The sequence below is a fragment of the Rhinolophus ferrumequinum genome, chromosome 16 (genome assembly GCF_004115265.2).
Source record: "Rhinolophus ferrumequinum isolate MPI-CBG mRhiFer1 chromosome 16, mRhiFer1_v1.p, whole genome shotgun sequence".
Classification (NCBI taxonomy): Eukaryota; Metazoa; Chordata; class Mammalia; order Chiroptera; family Rhinolophidae; genus Rhinolophus; species Rhinolophus ferrumequinum.
In genome coordinates, this window is record NC_046299.1 from 5,314,934 (window position 1) to 5,332,141 (window position 17,208).

General features: G+C 44.2%; 2 protein-coding genes across 5 annotated transcripts in view; one reads left to right on the plus strand and one right to left on the minus strand.

Moving 5' to 3' along the window:
• The window catches only part of DHX32 (DEAH-box helicase 32 (putative)), a 38,571-nt gene that overhangs the window by 16,230 nt on the left and 5,133 nt on the right, over positions 1-17,208 (plus strand). For all 4 annotated transcript variants that reach the window (XM_033131231.1, XM_033131230.1, XM_033131228.1 and 1 more), the window contains 5 exons: positions 2,014-2,207; positions 6,233-6,605; positions 10,145-10,390; positions 12,269-12,368; positions 12,452-12,610. In XM_033131231.1, coding sequence (XP_032987122.1) covers positions 2,014-2,207; positions 6,233-6,605; positions 10,145-10,390; positions 12,269-12,368; positions 12,452-12,610 — 1,072 coding nt within the window. The remainder of the gene's footprint in view (positions 1-2,013; positions 2,208-6,232; positions 6,606-10,144; positions 10,391-12,268; positions 12,369-12,451; positions 12,611-17,208) is intronic.
• The window catches only part of BCCIP (BRCA2 and CDKN1A interacting protein), a 41,431-nt gene that overhangs the window by 6,370 nt on the left and 17,853 nt on the right, over positions 1-17,208 (minus strand). The window lies entirely within an intron of this gene.

Sequence of the window (17,208 nt, forward strand, 5' to 3'; positions counted from 1 at the left end):
ATTATTCTGCTAGGGAGTACTGCTCATTCTTCCTTTGCAATCAGTACCGCTTGGTTTTATTACTTCTCTCCCATGCTAAGTCCTGAGTCCAAGCCTTTCTCTCCCTTTTTTTCAATTATTCCCATGTCCGTATCCATCCATCCATCCATCCGCCCATCCAAATATTTATTATCCCTATTGTGAGCCAGGGCTTCTCTTAAGTATTGGAGACAAACATGAACCATACATGTGCAGCCTAAGGATCTTCCAGTCTAGTGGGGAGACAAGATTTCAAAGTTTTAATACTGTTTTTCATGAGCATGATGTTTGAAGTCTTGGCTAGGGACCCTAGGTCATGGACCCTTGCACGAGGGAATCAGGTTCACAAGTGAGGATTCGGCAAGAATAAAAAACTACTTGCTAGGGAATGAGGGAGATGACAAGTTTTATGTGAACTCCCAGTTAGGTGATCTGGCGATTGTGAAGCAATTTAAGGTAGAGTATACAGAATCACAGAATTTAAAAATAAAGTATCAGAAGTAAATTTGTTCATTCAACCAGTAGTAGTCACTGAGTTCTGGGATTGTTCGGTGACTGAGGCAGAGCTCATGGCTGGCGGGTGGGTGCGAGGGCACCAGGAACGGACCAGCCACTGCAGGGAGCCGGGCCGCGCGTGCTCGTCAGGAAGTGCACTGTGGGGTCTCTTCCCAGGGCTCACAGCCAGTGTGGGAAGAGACGGCCTGGGGGCTCAGACCTGAAGGCTAACTCTTCCATTCAGCCCATTTTGCAGGGAAGGAAACTGATGCTTAGAGAAAGTGTGACTTACAAGGAACAAACTAGCGGCAGGCCAGACCTGGAGCTCCTGACTCCCGTCCCTTAGGCGCCTGGTTATTTCTGGCCTCGGGCCTTGGCTTCAGGTTTCGCGAGTGCAGTTTTCTTACATGTGCATTTCATAGAACCAAGTGGGTAGTAAGTAATTACGGATTAGTTTCCAACCTGTTGACAAGGCTGACACCTATCTTAAAACGGGGGAACTACACTTGCACTTCTAGTCGGGGAATTTGCACTCCAAGTTCATTCATTTTGGAGTGACTTACGATTCTTGGTAAGTTATGTTTATTTTGCAAATTACAGTGAGGATTAAAATCTGAGTTCCGTGATGGGCCTAGTAAATAGCAAATCTCAAGATAATGAAATATTAAAAGTTTTAAATACCTTACATCTATTTTTAAAATACTCTTGGAATGATTTATTTTAAAAATTCATGTAACAAAGCATAATTTATTGACAGTGCCTTAGGACTGTAGCATATAAATGAGCTCAGTACTTTCTACTGTAATAACGCGTCCACATGTGAACTTGACAAAATCAACCGACCCATAATACACTTTCGACACAAGGACTTTTAAAATAAATGATTCCACAGCAGCCTTGGCGTTACCTTTTCCCAAACCTGGATGGATTGGTTGATTTTCTCCCTGGGCCTATTTTTCATTGTATTTCGATGGTAAGTGCTAGTGTATTCAGCTTTTATTACAGGGAAGTTTTAAGTAGGCTTATCTGGTTATTTTGTTATGATCACTTAGATATAAATGTAAATGCTTTAATTTTGAGTCACTATTTTTCATCGAAATGCTATTTAATGTTTACATTGCTTAAAACACAATAGTTTATACCAGAAGCCATATTTTTGATGGAGCTTTCTTGTAACCAGAAAGAAAATAATAATCAGTAAATATTATACATTAGTCTTTTCAGAAACATAGCTGAGGTTAAACATTTTTTTTCCTTTTATTTTTATCTGCCTTTTTTTCATCTGGGAGTCCAACTTTAATGGTCCCTGCTAACTCCTTTTTCCTCGTAACTCTATTTACAAGTAATAGCTCTGTGCATACACACAGACTGTTCAGAGTTTCACTAAGATATTATGAGCCCACTGGTGATTCACTGCTGAAAGGAAAATCACTTATAAGACGAGCCCTTGGTTTTGTTGTTTTCCTGGCGGGAGCTGATGTGTCTCGTTTCCTGTTGAAGGTTCCGCAGTGGTGCGCTGAGTACTGTCTCTCCATCCACTACCAGCACGGGGGCGTGGTGTGCACACAGGTCCACAGGCAGACTGCCGTCCAGCTCGCCCTGAGGGTCGCAGACGAAATGGACGTGAACATTGGCCATGAAGTTGGCTACGTGATCCCTTTTGAGAACTGCTGTACCAGCGAAACAATCCTGAGGTTGGTTTGGGGTTGTTTATGTGCTGTGCCTGACGACTCTGGGCTGTGTTCTGCCCAGAAGAGTGTGTTCTTGCAGTCACGTTTTAAGCGTCTGTTGTGTTGAATTATAACTGGTCTCTGTCACCAGCCTGACATGCACCAGTTTCCCGGACGGGCGTCATCAGGGTTTCCTTGTGTAAACTTCTTCTGGGACTCCCCATAGTCCTCAGGAAAAAGTACGACTTGCTCGGTTGCCCAGAGACTGTCAGGCTTGTGCTTCTCCAGCTTCCTCTCAGGACAGGTCCATACAGGTTGTGTGTGCCCATCAGGGTGACACTCGGTCTTTTCATACATGCCAGTCCCTCTGCTTGCAGTGCCCGCACCACTTCCAGGCTTGGCTAATTCCTCCTAGCCACGCGAGAATCGGCACAGGGTCACCTACTCCACAAAGCCTTCCCTGACCCTCCTGGAGTGTAAATCAGAAAACCCTGGTGGGTTTCTACAAACTTGGGATCGGCTCTCATGGCAGTTCAGAGCCCTGCTTTTCAAACTGTCCTTTTCAGAGTCTTCCAGGTCCCAGGAAGCCTTCTGATCGCTACCACAAGTGTGGACAAGGGACATCCTTCTTATCTCTGTTTTGTTTTAGCTTCACTGGGAGATTTCCTTTGCATAAAGGGTTCCAAGGGCTTAACACAGAGAAGAAACAAAAAGAAAAAGAAGGAAAGTTGGGGAAAATCACTGCTCTGGGCCGGTGTTCTCATGCAGTTTTATGTCACAGCCCATAAAGTGGGAATGTCTTAACAGCACCTCCAGGAAATGGTCACAGCTGCTGGCAGCTGAAGGTGACCGTCCCAAGGGCTTCAGCTGCCCCCAGGCACTGCCTGACCGCTCCAAGGGCTAAGGAGACTGGTATCTCAGGAATAGTATGTCTGCACATCTGTGGTCCATTTGTGTGGCATACAGTGGAGCATAGCAGTACAGTACAGTGGAGCATAGCAGTACAGTACAGTGGAGTACAGTGGAGCATAGCAGTACAGTACAGTGGAGCACAGCAGTACAGTACAGTGGAGTACAGTGGAACATAGCACAGCACAGTATGGCAGGGGCGGTGTTTTGCATACTCAGATCCCCAGCACCCGGCATGCTTGTCCCATGTAAGATGTTCCACAAATCTGGAACATCTGGGTAGTGGAGGGAAGGAGTAGGTCCTGTCCAGCTATCTGCTACAGACTCTGGTGCAGTTCTTTTCCCGATCAGAAAGTCCATGGGACCCATTTAGTTTGTGTTAAGCTGCTCTCCTGCAAATGTTTATTTTCAAAAATAGAAGACATAGCCTTCAGGCCAGTAGTGTTAAACCATTGGGACCCTTCCAACCAACAGCACTTGAACTTCGTGAAGCTAGGTAACCTTCTGCTGTTAATAGCCATGATGTCCCCAGGTCACCAAATTAGTATATATTTATACATTATTTATTGTGCAAAAAAAGATACAAATGAAATGTAAAACCCTCTTTGCTTCTTAGGAACTTACAAACTAGTTAAAGAATTGGACAGGACAGGACATACAACCCTGAAAGGGTGAAGGATCCCTAAATTTGGCAGATTCATTCCTTGTCTGTAAAATGGGGTGATTAATATACCTATTCACAGACTTGTCGTGAGGAGTAAATGAGCTAATATATGTGACTGACATGTATGTGTTAGCTAGTTTTACAATTATAAGGGTAAATGAGAACCAGATCCATTTTCTGGGAGACGTATGTGAGCCGTAATTTTTTAATAAGCTCAGGTTGCATAGCTATTTCAATGGAGGATTTGAGGTTGGCTATTGACTTTTAAAAGTTCCGTGTTCTATATTTGATACTCTCTTTTTAATTTTCTCTGTAACTCCTTAGTATCTAAGCCATTAGGCACGTGATGAGCACTTAGTAAATCAAATCTTTATGCCAACCACCATTTTTTTAGATGCTGTATACAACAACTTAGTTCTTCTTTAAGCTTTTTTCTGGCCTTTTTTGAAACAGTGGATACCTGACTTTTTATACCTAAAATAGTTTTCCTGAACTAGATAGATATCAAGGTATCTTGTAGAAGTGACACATGGATTTCAAAATACAGACCTTCTAGAACACAGATTTTTAAAAGAATTACTCAAATTTTCATTTAAGGTCACATTCACTATATATAATTTTAGAAAATATTAATAAAACTTTTCTGTATTTTATATTCTTAGCTTTCAGAAATTTAGTGTTAGGAAATTACAATTTAAACTGCGTTTCCTGAAACATTGGCAATGTATCTATGTTTTTACATAGTTACCAGTAACAGCACTTTTTAAAGCACTGTATACATGATCTTATTACCATAAAGGTGAGAAATAGATCTCTGTGTTACGTAGAAAATGGAAGGTTTGTAGAGTAAGTTTCAGGATTGAGCCTTAGTATTCCCTTAGTGTTTTGTAATCATCGAGGAGGCCAGGTCTTGCTTGCTGAGTCTAGCAGAGTTTTAAATAAGGCATCATCTCATCTCTTTTTAATTAAGCCCAGATACATTTACATAACACACAATCCTTCTCCACCTTGCAGGAAGCATTTCCTCCTATAAGATGAGTGCTGGGATGAGTTTTGCTGAGGAGGGAATAGAGATTTAATTTCTAATATTAAGGAAGTATTATAGGTTAAAATAATTTGTTTTTAGACAAGAGGCAGTTGTAACTTATTATATCACACTAGTTAACCTCAACAACAGATGACCTGAAAGTTAGATTCTGAATGCATCTCTCTGTTTGTTTGCATCTTGTACAAAGTGTAGTATTCTAGTATTGAATATATATGTGTATATATATACAGTATACAGTATTCTCGTATTCAGTGTATATATATACTATATATATGTATATATATATAAAATTTAAGTTTGAGAAAAGGAATAATTAGCAGTTTATCACTGCTTGTTCGGTAAGACGCAGGATGAGAACGGTATGAAAAGAAAGGCAGAGAGATGTTTTGATCTCACAGAGGTGCCACGAGGGGGATCATGGACTTTATGACCAAAACCACGGGGCCGAGGAAGCAGCTTTATAATGTGACAGTGGCATGAAGTGTAATAGACATTCAGGTTTAAATCTTGACTCTCTCCCTGGCTTTATGACTTACTTGGGCAGGGCACCTAACCTTTCTGAAGCTCAGTTTCCTCATTTATAAATATGGGATAGTAATGCCTACCATGAAGATTGATTCTGAGGGTTAAATGAGAAATGTTGCACCAACACAGTGCCTGGCACACACTAGGGACTTCATAAATGTTCGTTTCCTTCCTTTTCTTTCTTGAAAGGGGTTGAGGATTACACAAAGGTCCCCAAGACCACCCCCAGTTTTGATGACTTGCTAGGAGGACCCAGGATTCAGCATGTACCTTACTCACAGCTCCGATTTACTGCAGTGGAAGGATACAAAGCAAAGTCAGCAAAGGGAAATGGTGCATGGGGTGAAGTCCAGGAAGCCAGGCGCCCTTACGCAGGGAGTCACATAGGACACGCTAATTCCCACAGCAGTGAGTTATGACAACACGTGTGAAATGTCATGCTACCAGAGACTCCTTCCCCGGAGTATTCACTAGGGACAGGTCATGTAGGCATGACCTTCTTGTTCCAAAATTCCTGACTCCCAAAAGGAAAGCGGGGTAGACCACATTGTTCGTACAAATAGTAAGCTCCACGAGCCCCTCTTTATCAGTTCAGGGCAAATGTTACATATAGCTCTTGTTAATATCTGTAATAAACATTTAGGGCAGAGGTCTTTAACTTAGGGTTCATCGATGGCCTTTTGGCGGTCTGTGAACGTATGCAAACTGTGTTTAAAATTTGCTTGTATGTACTTTTCGGTTTTGAAAGTCTGTAGATTTTATCATCTTAAAGGAATCTTGGCCCCAATAAAGATGTAGAACTCCTGATTTAGAGAAACAGATACAGGAAAGTCACTTTTGTTGTTAGGAGTTTTTTGTATGATTTTCTAAGTGTATTCTAACGTTAATGTTTCTTCCTTGTAGGTATTGTACCGATGATATGTTGCAAAGAGAAATGATGTCCAATCCTTTCCTGGGTAGCTATGGGGTCATCATCTTAGATGACATACACGAAAGAAGCATTGCCACTGACGTGTTACTTGGACTTCTTAAAGACGTGTTACTGGCAAGACCAGAACTGAAGCTCATAATAAACTCTTCACCTCTCCTGATCAGCAAACTGAGTTCTTACTACGGCAACGTGCCTCTCATAGAAGTGAAAACTAAGCGGCCTGTGGAGGTCGTGTACCTTAGCGGGGCTCCAAAGGAGGCTCTTGAGTCTGTTCTGCGCCTTCTCTTTGAAATTCACCAGTCTGGTGAGAAGGGTGACATTGTAGTCTTTCTGGCCTGTGAACAAGTAAGTCAGTCTTATTCTAACCTAACAGAATCATAAGGTTATACTCACTGGGAACCTTTTAACCTTGTTAGGATGTTTTGAATAACTAACGTACAGGTTTCAGTTTGCTAATTAGATGTGTAAATATTTGGTTCCACCACACCTCGTTTTTATACTTTGGAAGAAATGTAGGTAGGGTAATAAAACCTGAGCTGAAAGGACAAGGAAGTGTCTCTAAAATCACATGCTGCTCTGAAAACAAATGGGTGAGGTATAGAAACTCCTAGTCTCTGTAAACAGGTGGTTTATAGAAATGATCTCCAAGGCTAACTTCCTTCACCAGACAGGCCGGGTCCTGGGCTGCCCCACGTGCAAAGCTGGTACCAGTCATGCCTGCTGTGCCTCGTCTCAAGGGAAGACACCTCCCTTCTGATCAGAGCATCTGCTGCAGATGTGGAATAGAACCTAAGTATGTGGCGTAGAGTCGAGAAACAAGTTCCCACGGGTGTTCCTACAATAGTCGGTGGAGTACTGGGCAGAAAAATGTAATTCATAGCACACCGAGAAGGCTCTCTTCTGACACGGGCTCCTTTTCTTAAAAAGATAAATGAAGAAAAAAAAAAAGATAAATGAGAAAAAACGTGGAGAAATGTCTTTTCAAAAGAACAATTGGAAATGTATGTATAAGCAAGTATCTGTTAGTGCTTTTATACAGTCAACGTGTCATTTGGGGTAGCATCTTCTTTTATTATAGCCCTATGTCTCTCTCCACTATTCTGTGGCCTAACTCTAAAAGCCTCTGGAATCTCAAGAATTAGACCTTTCATCTTAGAGACTAATTCTCTGGTCTTTTTTTCCTACCCACCATCTCACTCAGAGAGGGAAAGGACTAGTTTTTAGAGCATGGCTCACATATGTAGTGATTGCGGTGATTAAACAGAAACCGAAAAGGAAATTGTTCCATGTTGGCTGAGCCTCTAGACTAAGTACCTCAGCTCTCTACCAGGGCCATTTCCTAAGTATTCCCATGCTTTCTGAAATACTTGCAGGAGTACTGACTCTGTTTTATATTCAGAGCATCAAGGATGACTCATCCTCCTAGCCTTGGGAACTTAGACAGTTTTCTCACAACTTGGATTTTATCTGTCTCCATAAAGACAGTCATTTAGAATCTCCAATATATGATTAACTACAGCATATTTAGCTACGTTTCGTGCCTGGATTATAGTTTCTTGAGCAGTTCATCTTCTGCCCACTACAGTGATTTCTTCTCTTATCACTTCCTGATCCTGCATGAGTCAAGGTATTCAAGAAAGCCCTGCGGACAGTAATGAAAGGATTGAGGAGCTAGGAGAAGAGGGTCTCGGTGTACCTGGGTGGAGCCTCAGAAAGGGAAGAGGACCAAAACGAGAGGTCTCAACCATGGAAAGTTAGAATCGCCAGGTGAAAAAGAAGACAGTCATTTGGGGGGTAGGGGGGGCGGGTATAATTACAACTAGAATGAGTAAGCGCAAATTCCAAATGGACTTTTGAAAAATAAATCTTATAACAGAATTAGGGGGAGTGATGGTCTTAGAGTATTTGCTTCTCAGAGTTTAACATAAGCTGTAGTTAATGGCAGTAACTTTTGAATTGCCAGACTTTAGAAGATGCGTTTTTACCTAGGCTGGTAGTAGGAAGGATAAAATCCCGGGGCTTAGAAAGTTAGGTGGTCTTCCTCAAAGTCAGACCGGAAAGACATTTCCTATTAAGAAATCATCGGTCTTGCAGAGTCTTAAAATCTTGAGAGTGCTGGTGCAATGAAGGCTACGGGAGGATTTTGCATTCTGCACCTCTGAGAATGAGGACGCGTCCCTTGGGCAGGTGGGGCTGATCTGACCCAGGTCCAGCCCCCCTGGGATCTCTGGGGAGTGCAGGGGGTGGGGCAGGAGGAGGGGCCTGCCCAGAGGCGCACGGTGGGCCACCTGGTGGGTCGGGCAGCAGCTCTTCTGGCTTCAGCACACCTTCAACGGGAACCAGTTTCGTCCTCACAATTCAGCCCAATTTCACAGTTGTCATCTGGTTTTCTTTTCCCCATCTATGACCCGACAAGCTGAACACAGTTCAGTATCCTGACAGACTTTTCTATTTCTTTACCACTTATGTCAGGATTACCATTAACATACTCCTTTCCTGTGGTCTTGGAATCTGTCTTGCTCTGAAATCTATGTTAACAGCTATGGATCGTTCTTCCCCATACTATTTGAAGCTTTCGAGATTCCTATATGAAATTTAAAAGTGTGCCATAAATGTCACATGAAAACAAACCCAAGCAGTCTAACAGAAACGTACTGATTGTCATTTTTTTTGCTTTAAGCAGTACGTTTTCCAACCGCAGCAGTATTCTGACATTTGGTGAGGTGGGCATTCAGTGCCTCACTTTTCTTCTGCTGGCTGAGCGCCTCCCGTGTGAAATAACCCACAAGTCACCTGCTGCCCGGGGCCTTCGTACCTAGTTAAGACTCAGCGCCCTGCATGTTTACAGTGTGCTGTGCCTTATAACTTAGATCACAAAATGGGAAATAAGTAGAAAACCGGAGAGGAGATTTATGGCCGTATCTAGCCACATTAATTGTGCGACTTGGAGCATCACAAAGAAGGCACTGTTGGCTTAAGGTTGTCCTGGGAAATGTTCTCTCTGGCTGTGGGCCTTTCATTTTGCGTGCGTTGTTGTGTTTTCCTTTATAGAATTACAGGGAAGGCCCACATATGTAAATGCACCGTACACATCGAATAGAAAGGGAATGAATAAATGATGGGAAGCACCACATGCATATTTTAAGCAATTTCTTCAAATTCTGAATTTTCTGACATATCTAAAATGTCTTTTGAGTTTTTTGCACAATTTCTTACTGGTATGTGTAGTTTTAGAGCAAATAATTGACTTTTTGTCTGATAGGTTTTACAGTGAAACATTTAAAAGGGCACTTCTAAATGCTTGAATCATACAAAGAGGTAAATAACAGTGAATATTTCCCGCCTACTTTATTGCATTTCTGCTATTTTTAAGTGCTAATGGGTGAAAATAATTTTCAAAATGACCCAGATAGAGACTCTAGTTGTAGAATGTGTTTGTACATACCCTGTTACTAGAAATCTCGAGACTGTTTTATACTGTTTCATTCTGCCACCATTAAAGCACAGCGATGCCTCATCACTGATGTGAGAATAACTTGTTTACCCCTCATCATTAATGGATATGAGAAACTGCATCAAGCTAGAAAAACAGGCTAAATGCAGGAAAGCAAAGATAGTACATTTCACAGGAGGAAAACTATCCTGGACTAAAAGTGGCGAAATTGCTTATATATGGTATTTGACTTCCCCAAAGAAATGTTCTCATCCAGTTACATCTCCTTTTCATATTTAATGATACACATAGACAACAACACAGGTATTTCTTTCCCTGTATACACTGTGCAGCTTTTGCCTGTAGTTTTATTTAATTTGGACTTTTTTTAAGTGGTGACATTGTTTGTAATGTACTTTATTCTCATGGACGTTGTTTTTTTTTACTGTAGGATATTGAAAAGGCCTATGAAATTGTCTGTCAAGAAGGATCTAACTTAAACCCAGATCTTGGCGAGCTGGTGGTGGTTCCTTTGTATCCAAAAGAGAAATGTGCATTGTTCAAGCCAAATGATGAAACAGAACAAAGATGCCAAGTTCATCAGAGAAGAGTGGTGTTAACTACTAGCTCTGGAGAGTCTTTGATCTGGAGCAACACCGTCAAATTCGTTATTGATGTGGGCGTGGAAAGGAGAAAGGTAATTATTATCAAGTAGGTTAGATAGATTGCTGATAATTGTCGAGAACCAGATTCTTGGATTCCTACCATTTTCTTGACCAGAAAGTCAGGATGAACTCTATGATTGAGGATTACTCTGTGTATGTTCATGTGTTCAAAGAATTACTGCAGCCAGTAACAGGGTCCTGATCACATGGCACTGCCTTTCATTAGCATGTTGGTAGTCTGGAAACAAATTGAGGTGCCAGAGGAAGAAGTTTTGAGGAAACACACACTATTGAAGCATAAAGGTGGCGGTTCTTGTAGTGTTTATTCTTTAGCTAAGATACTAGCAAAGCAAATCTCCTAATCTTTTCTTATGTACGACTCAGTATTTTTGGAGCCCCTTTATCAAGATAATTAGCATCTTCCCTCAGGTAACCTACTAGAAATTAGTTGTAAATACACTGACTTTAATTTTAACAGATTTTGGCTTTATAACTGGCATGATAAAATTCCATCCTAAATTTCTGGGGCAGATGGGTGGTCCAGTTGGTCAGAGCTTGAGCTCTGGGAAACAGGGTTGCTGGTTCGAGTCCCACATGGGCCAGTGAGCTGCGCCCTCCATAACTAGATTGAAAACAACGAACTGCTGCTGAGCTGCCACTGAGCTCCCGAGCGGCCAGATGGCTCAGTTGGTTGGAGTGCGTGCTCTCAACCACAAGGTTGCTGGTTTGATTCCTACAAGGGATGGTGGGCAGCGCCCCCTGCAACTAAGATTGAACACAGCACCTTGAGCTGAGCTGCCGCTGAGCTCCCGAATGGCTCAGTTGGTTGGAGCGCGTCCTCTCAACCACAAGGTTGCCTGTTCGACTCCCGCAAGAGATGGTGGGCTGCGCCCCCTGCAACAACGGCAACTGGACCAGGAGCTGAGCTGCGCCCTCCACAACTAAGAATGAAAGACAACAACTTGAAGCTGAATGGCACCCTCCACAACTAAGATTGAAAGGACAACTTGACTTGGAGCTGATGGGTCCTGGGAAAAACACACTGTACCCCAATAAAGTCCTGGAAAAATACACACTGTTCCCCAATAAAGTCCCCTGTTTCCCCTTCCAAAGTAAAAATCTTAAAAAAAAATTCCATTCTAAATTTAGGAAAAATGGAAATAGGCTATCTCAAACTCGCAAAGACACTGGAACTTAAGAAATCATAGTATTTGATTGAACCTCTCCAAGTATTGATCCATTTACCTTTATTAGATGCTGTGTAGATTTTTATCCCTCCAGGAAACTATGGGTCTCCTAAATATCCTTGTCTTACTGTGACAGAGCAATTTCAACCATTAGGAAGGTTCCCTTGAAACCAGTTTGGGTTGATCTTATTGAATCAGTCCACCATGCAGAGAACCAGGGTCATTGCTTACCCAGTTAAATTACCCTTAAGAAACACCATGTTAGTGCCACATGCAGTTTTTGTGTCAGCTGATACAACTGGAAAAGCTCAGTATGTGTCGTAAAGGGGAGACCACTGAGATCACAGTCAGCTTGAACAGAACCTTGAAGAAACACAGCCGTGTCAGAGGATAATCCTTTTCTCCAGGGGCATATGAGTATCTCTCATCATTCACCTGTGTCGTGCTTTGAGAAGTGACGCCACCAGTATTTCAGCACCATGATACAGAGGTCCCATATTTATTGAAACTACAGTGAAAGCAGACAACCTTTAAATCCATTTATCAAGGCACTTGGAGTTTCCATCCTGAGGTGAGTGAGACAGTAATACTTGACACAGACAAGGAGCCTACAGCAGAGCATTTCATGAGGTAGAGGGCTGCACATGGCAGTCACTTCCGGTCCAGTGGGCCTGCTGCCTGGTGAGTGATCTGATGCTAAAGGTGCTGTCTTTCCATTGAAAGGTGTACAACCCTAGGATAAGAGCCACCTCCCTCGTCCTGCAGCCCATCAGCCAGAGCCAAGCAGAGATCCGCAAGCAGATTCTCGGTTCATCTTCCTCAGGTAGCTATGGCCAGTCACTGACATACATTCCTGTGTGTAGGCCGCACAGAGACATTAAAGCCACTTCCCTGGATCTCTTCTAGGAAAACTGTTCTGTCTATACTCCGAAGAATTTGCCTCCAAAGACATGCGGCCCCTGAAGGTGGCAGAGATGCAGGAAGCTAACCTCACCAGCATGGTGCTTTTCATGAAGAGGGTGGACATCGCAGGCTTGGGCCACTGCGACTTCATGAATAGACCAGGTAGCTTTGTGCGCGCGTCAGGGGGCATGGGGCTGGGACTGAGCCGCTGGCCTCTGGCCCTTCCCAGTCCCGAAGCATATTCCCTATTAGAGATAAACATTCTCTAAAGTAATTTTAGAAGACATAGGGGATCCTGTTCTGACACTGGAAAACTGTCTGCCATTGACACTGGAGCGGAGGGAGCGTGCGCCTTAGGCGTCAGGGGGACAGTGGTGTGTGGAAGGGGAGGCCGAAATGAACGGAGCAAAGGCAGAGCTCGGTGGGAACGTGTGTAGGCCGGGGCCCTCCCTCATGAATCATCCTGTCCCGGGGAAGATCCGCCAGCAGCTCCCGCCTCTGCGAGTTGATTGCCTGAGCAGCTTCTTGTTCAGAACAGCTGTGTGGTGGGCTAGTCATGAAGGGAGGAGAAAAGCAGGCTTTGCAGTGGCAGAGATTTTAAAAAGCGAACCCCAAACTGCCTCAGTGCAGAGGAATTCCTGCTCAGTGGCCACTTGGTCCATGAGGCTCAGAGCTGATAACGGGGACAGAGGGTTGGTTAGGGTAACAATTTATTTTTCTCCTAACAATACTCCCGTAACTCTTTTCTGCTGTGCTTGGGAAAAATATAACTGGATTAACTAACTCATTGTTTTGGAAGGAAAAAAATCATGATGCTTGCAGCTGCTGTATTTAATTCAGCTTATAAAAGAAATACACAAATCCAGCCGACCTGTTACCCTTTTCAGGATCATGAACCATGAGAAAATGAATTTGGCATAAGTAGGCTACAGGCTATTCACTGAATTTGCTTGATACCGATCTTTAAAAAAAACAAACAAAACACCAGTTATTTACTTCTTCCCTGGTGCTGACGATTCACCTCCATCATGAGTGACAGTCACCATTGATCTGGGTCAGGAAGGCCGGGACCCGCTGACTGTGGAAACAGGTGGTCTCAGAGGCCTTTCTCCCTGGACGGGGAGCTGTGCCTACAGCACTGGTTAGAACAGACGCTGCCGGAGAAAGGCCAGGGTCCAAATCCTCACTTTACAGCCGAGGAAACAGGCTGGCTAGCCCTGGCTATGGCAAGTCCCTGACGTTTTTCTCATCTGTGACATGAGGGTACTGTCTGCCCTCGTTTCATGGGGTCAGTAAGAGATTCAAATGAGGTTATTTATGCACAAGTGCTGTGTATGCCGTGTAGGGGTAGGAGTTTGGCAAATGCCAGGTTTTGTGAGGATGTCCTTGTGAAATTGAAACTTCAAGAAGCCTTTCCCTCCTATTCTTTTCAAGCCAAACTTAATCCTATTCCCCAAAAGTCCCGAGACTTCTTAGAGTCTGCCGTCAAACCAGCACCATCTCTTGATTCTTCAGTATTCCCCTCTGTGGACTCTACTTCAGTGTACATAATGCCAAGTCCCAGGCTAAAACCAGTCGGGACTGGCCACTTCATTTCTCATTTCGTCCTCTCAAGCTATTACTTTCTTTCTCTGTATATCTGTCTGCGTGCATGTGTAATTAAGATCTGTCCCTGCCGCGTAGCAAATGCTATGTGTGTGTGGCTGTATTTGTTCTTCCCCAGCCACCTCTGTCCCTACCTTTTCTAAGTAGATACACTGTTCCTGTTCTGTCATAGTGTATGTATTTCAGAATCCTTCTGCCTGCAAGTCAGACCAGCCAGTAATGAGGTCAAACCAGCATAAGCAAAGTGCATTATGAGAAGGAAATTGGGTGTCTCAGGAAGTCCAAGACGAGAATGTGGTTGTGCCTCAGGAATACCTAAAACAGACTTGACGGGCAGTGGCACTCGTGTGTGTCTCCTGGTTCTCTCTCCTGCTGAGCGCCTGAGGAGATGTCCCCATGAGGGGAGGGGAACAACCATGAGTCCAGCCATCTTACATCTAAATTCTTGGCGTACATTTTAAAAACATCGGACACTTGCCATGCGCGGCAGTTGGTTCTGGAAAAGACCCAGCAGACCCTTGGCCTGCTCGCCTGGCCTGTGCTCCTGCTCAGAACCAGCCCTGGGCCGGCCCCTTCCTCTGGGATGGGGACTTGGTTAGACATTAACGACCTTTGTTCTGATGCCATAGAAAGAAAACGCAGATACAGGGCTGGAGCTTGGCATCTGGGGTTCCATGGAACAGTAAAGAAATACTGTAGTAAGAGCTCTCCAGTTACTCTGAGTGATGGCACTGGGGGAGGGGCGAGCTATTCTACAGGGAGTACGGCTGCCGGTGGCCATCAAGCTTAATAAAAATGATGTTTTGTTCATACTGAAATTGCCTTCGGAATAAAGCAGTCTGATTTTGCACTGCTGTAAAGAAGAGGCCTCAAAGTAACACATTTATGTTCCATTTGTTAGCAGTATTTACCATGGAGCACACTTAAATGGCACTGCCATAAAGCGCCCTCATCTAAACGCTCTGCTTTTCACCAAAGACAAGTTTATGGGCCACATTGGAGAGATGTCTTAAAATGCAGAATATTGGCAAATTCTACTCAGTTATTTATTATCGTTCTTTCTAATACAATAAACCCCAGGGACATCTCCTTTTCTGGTGGTAGGACCGGGAACAGCACCAGGAAGCATCTGTCAGTAATCCTCTGTAATCACCTCAACTCCAGGCATAAAAATGAGGCGGCGGTGCCCTCTGGGGACAGCCGGCTGCCCAGGCCTATGCTTAGAGGGACAACGCTCAAGACCCGGTAACTTACAAAGCAGCAGCTTTGCTGATTCATAGCAGCTGGTTTCCAAACAGCCCCAGGAATGCCGTGAAGTTTGGGGTCCCCCTCCTGCTCTGTCCGAGGTGCTGAGCTCCTCTCCAGCAGCTCGGCCCTTCATTTCCTGGCTCACTGACGGGACACCGCGGGACTGTCACTTCCATAGAGCCCGTCTCTTTCCTTCTCAGGACTGTGACTTCTCAAGGTCTCATCTTTGTCCCCAGGGTCTCCAAGAATGAACAAGGAGTATTCCAGTGCTCCGTGCCAGCACCCAGGCCGGCCCAGGAGTCAGAACGCAGGGCCAGGAATCTCCTGGGAGGCCATGCTCTTCTCAGTAGTAAACCTTGATGAGAGAAATAACAAGAGGGAAGCTGAACTTTCTTAGGTTAAAGCTGCCTTCAGAGTCTTCCAGCAGATGTCTGGGTTCTCGGCAGGTTGGCCGTGGGCTCTTACAGACCCCTGGGCCCCACGCCTGTTGTTCCCAGGAACTGACCTTTTCCTTGCAAGCCATGTACCAAAGGTTGAGGTCATGTGTTACTTGCTCTGCTCTTCTCCAGCGACAGGACTGGAGGTGCAGCCGATGGCACTGCAGCGTGACTAACTTCTCAACCCACAGCCGTGCTCCCCAGTGTTTCCATCGTGTGTTGATAGGAACGGGGGAATTTTATCAAGCCTGGGTTGGCAACTGGCTTGCAAGGTATACAGTTTGCCTGTAGAAATTTTGACAAATAGCTTAGTGGTCAAAGTGTGGACAGCAAAAAAGTAAACTTTTACTATTTGTTACTTTGAACTCCCAAATGCAGTCAGGTTATCGCTTTGTAGGTCCCCTTGGTCTTCCTCTCCCATCCACCAAGCACATGTTGGACTTGAGACCAGTGAAAGCAATTCAGTAGCTCTCATAAATCCTTCAGTCTCTTGGGTAGAACAAGACAGCAGCTTTATACTATGATTTGCTTCTGTGTGTGGCCTTTATTGCTATACCACGTGGCAGACAGGTGAAAAATGTTTCTTTTAATATAACCAGATTCAGCAAGGGCAAGAATACCTTTCTTTGAATAAGTGGATTGTCTTTTTGGGTGGAAATTAAACACACATAATAAACACCAAACCATTATCAATGTTACATAAACTTGTAAGAGAGATAAAGGGATGGAGAAAATCAGCCCTTTGTCCTTATTTGCACTGGCAAATAACTTTAAACATCTTTGTCTTTTTCTGTCACCTGCGTGAGTTCTGGGTCAGTTTCAATTGGTTCATTTTTTTAAATTTTATTTTCCTGCATTTCATGCCTCATGGTTTTTCACTGGATGCTAGGCATTGCGCGTTTTACCGTGTTGGTTATTACTGTGAACTCCTATACATGTTCTTGAGCTTTGTGCTGAAGTGTAGTGTGATCCTTCCAGGTCTTGACTTTAGGGTTTGTTCGGGGGACTGGAGCAGTGCCCATCTTGGTGGGGGATGTTAGCTTCTGTTTCCTGCCCAGGGCCCCATGAATCAGTCTGGCTGGTGGAGACGGGCAGTGTCCTAGATCCTTTGTGAGCACCAGGCACGGACCCTCTACTCCTCTGGATGCTTCTTTCTCTGGCCTGGGGCGGTTTCTGACATGTGCTCTGCTGACGAGTTGAGGGGACTCGTGTAGGCCTCCCGAGTCCTCTGTACAGCTCTCTGCGCTCAGGTACCCCCACCTCCAAGCTCTGGCCACCTCAGGCTCCCTGGACCCGCAGCACCATCTTCGTAACTCAGGGAGTCTGGCAGGCCCCAGCTGAGTTCCTCTCCCTGCACTACAGCCTGGAAACTTTCAAGGCAGGAAGCTGGGCAGTCACAGGGCTCCCCTCGGTAGTGTCCCCCACTCAGGAATCAGTTCTCCACTGCCTGATGTTATTTGTCTCCAGACT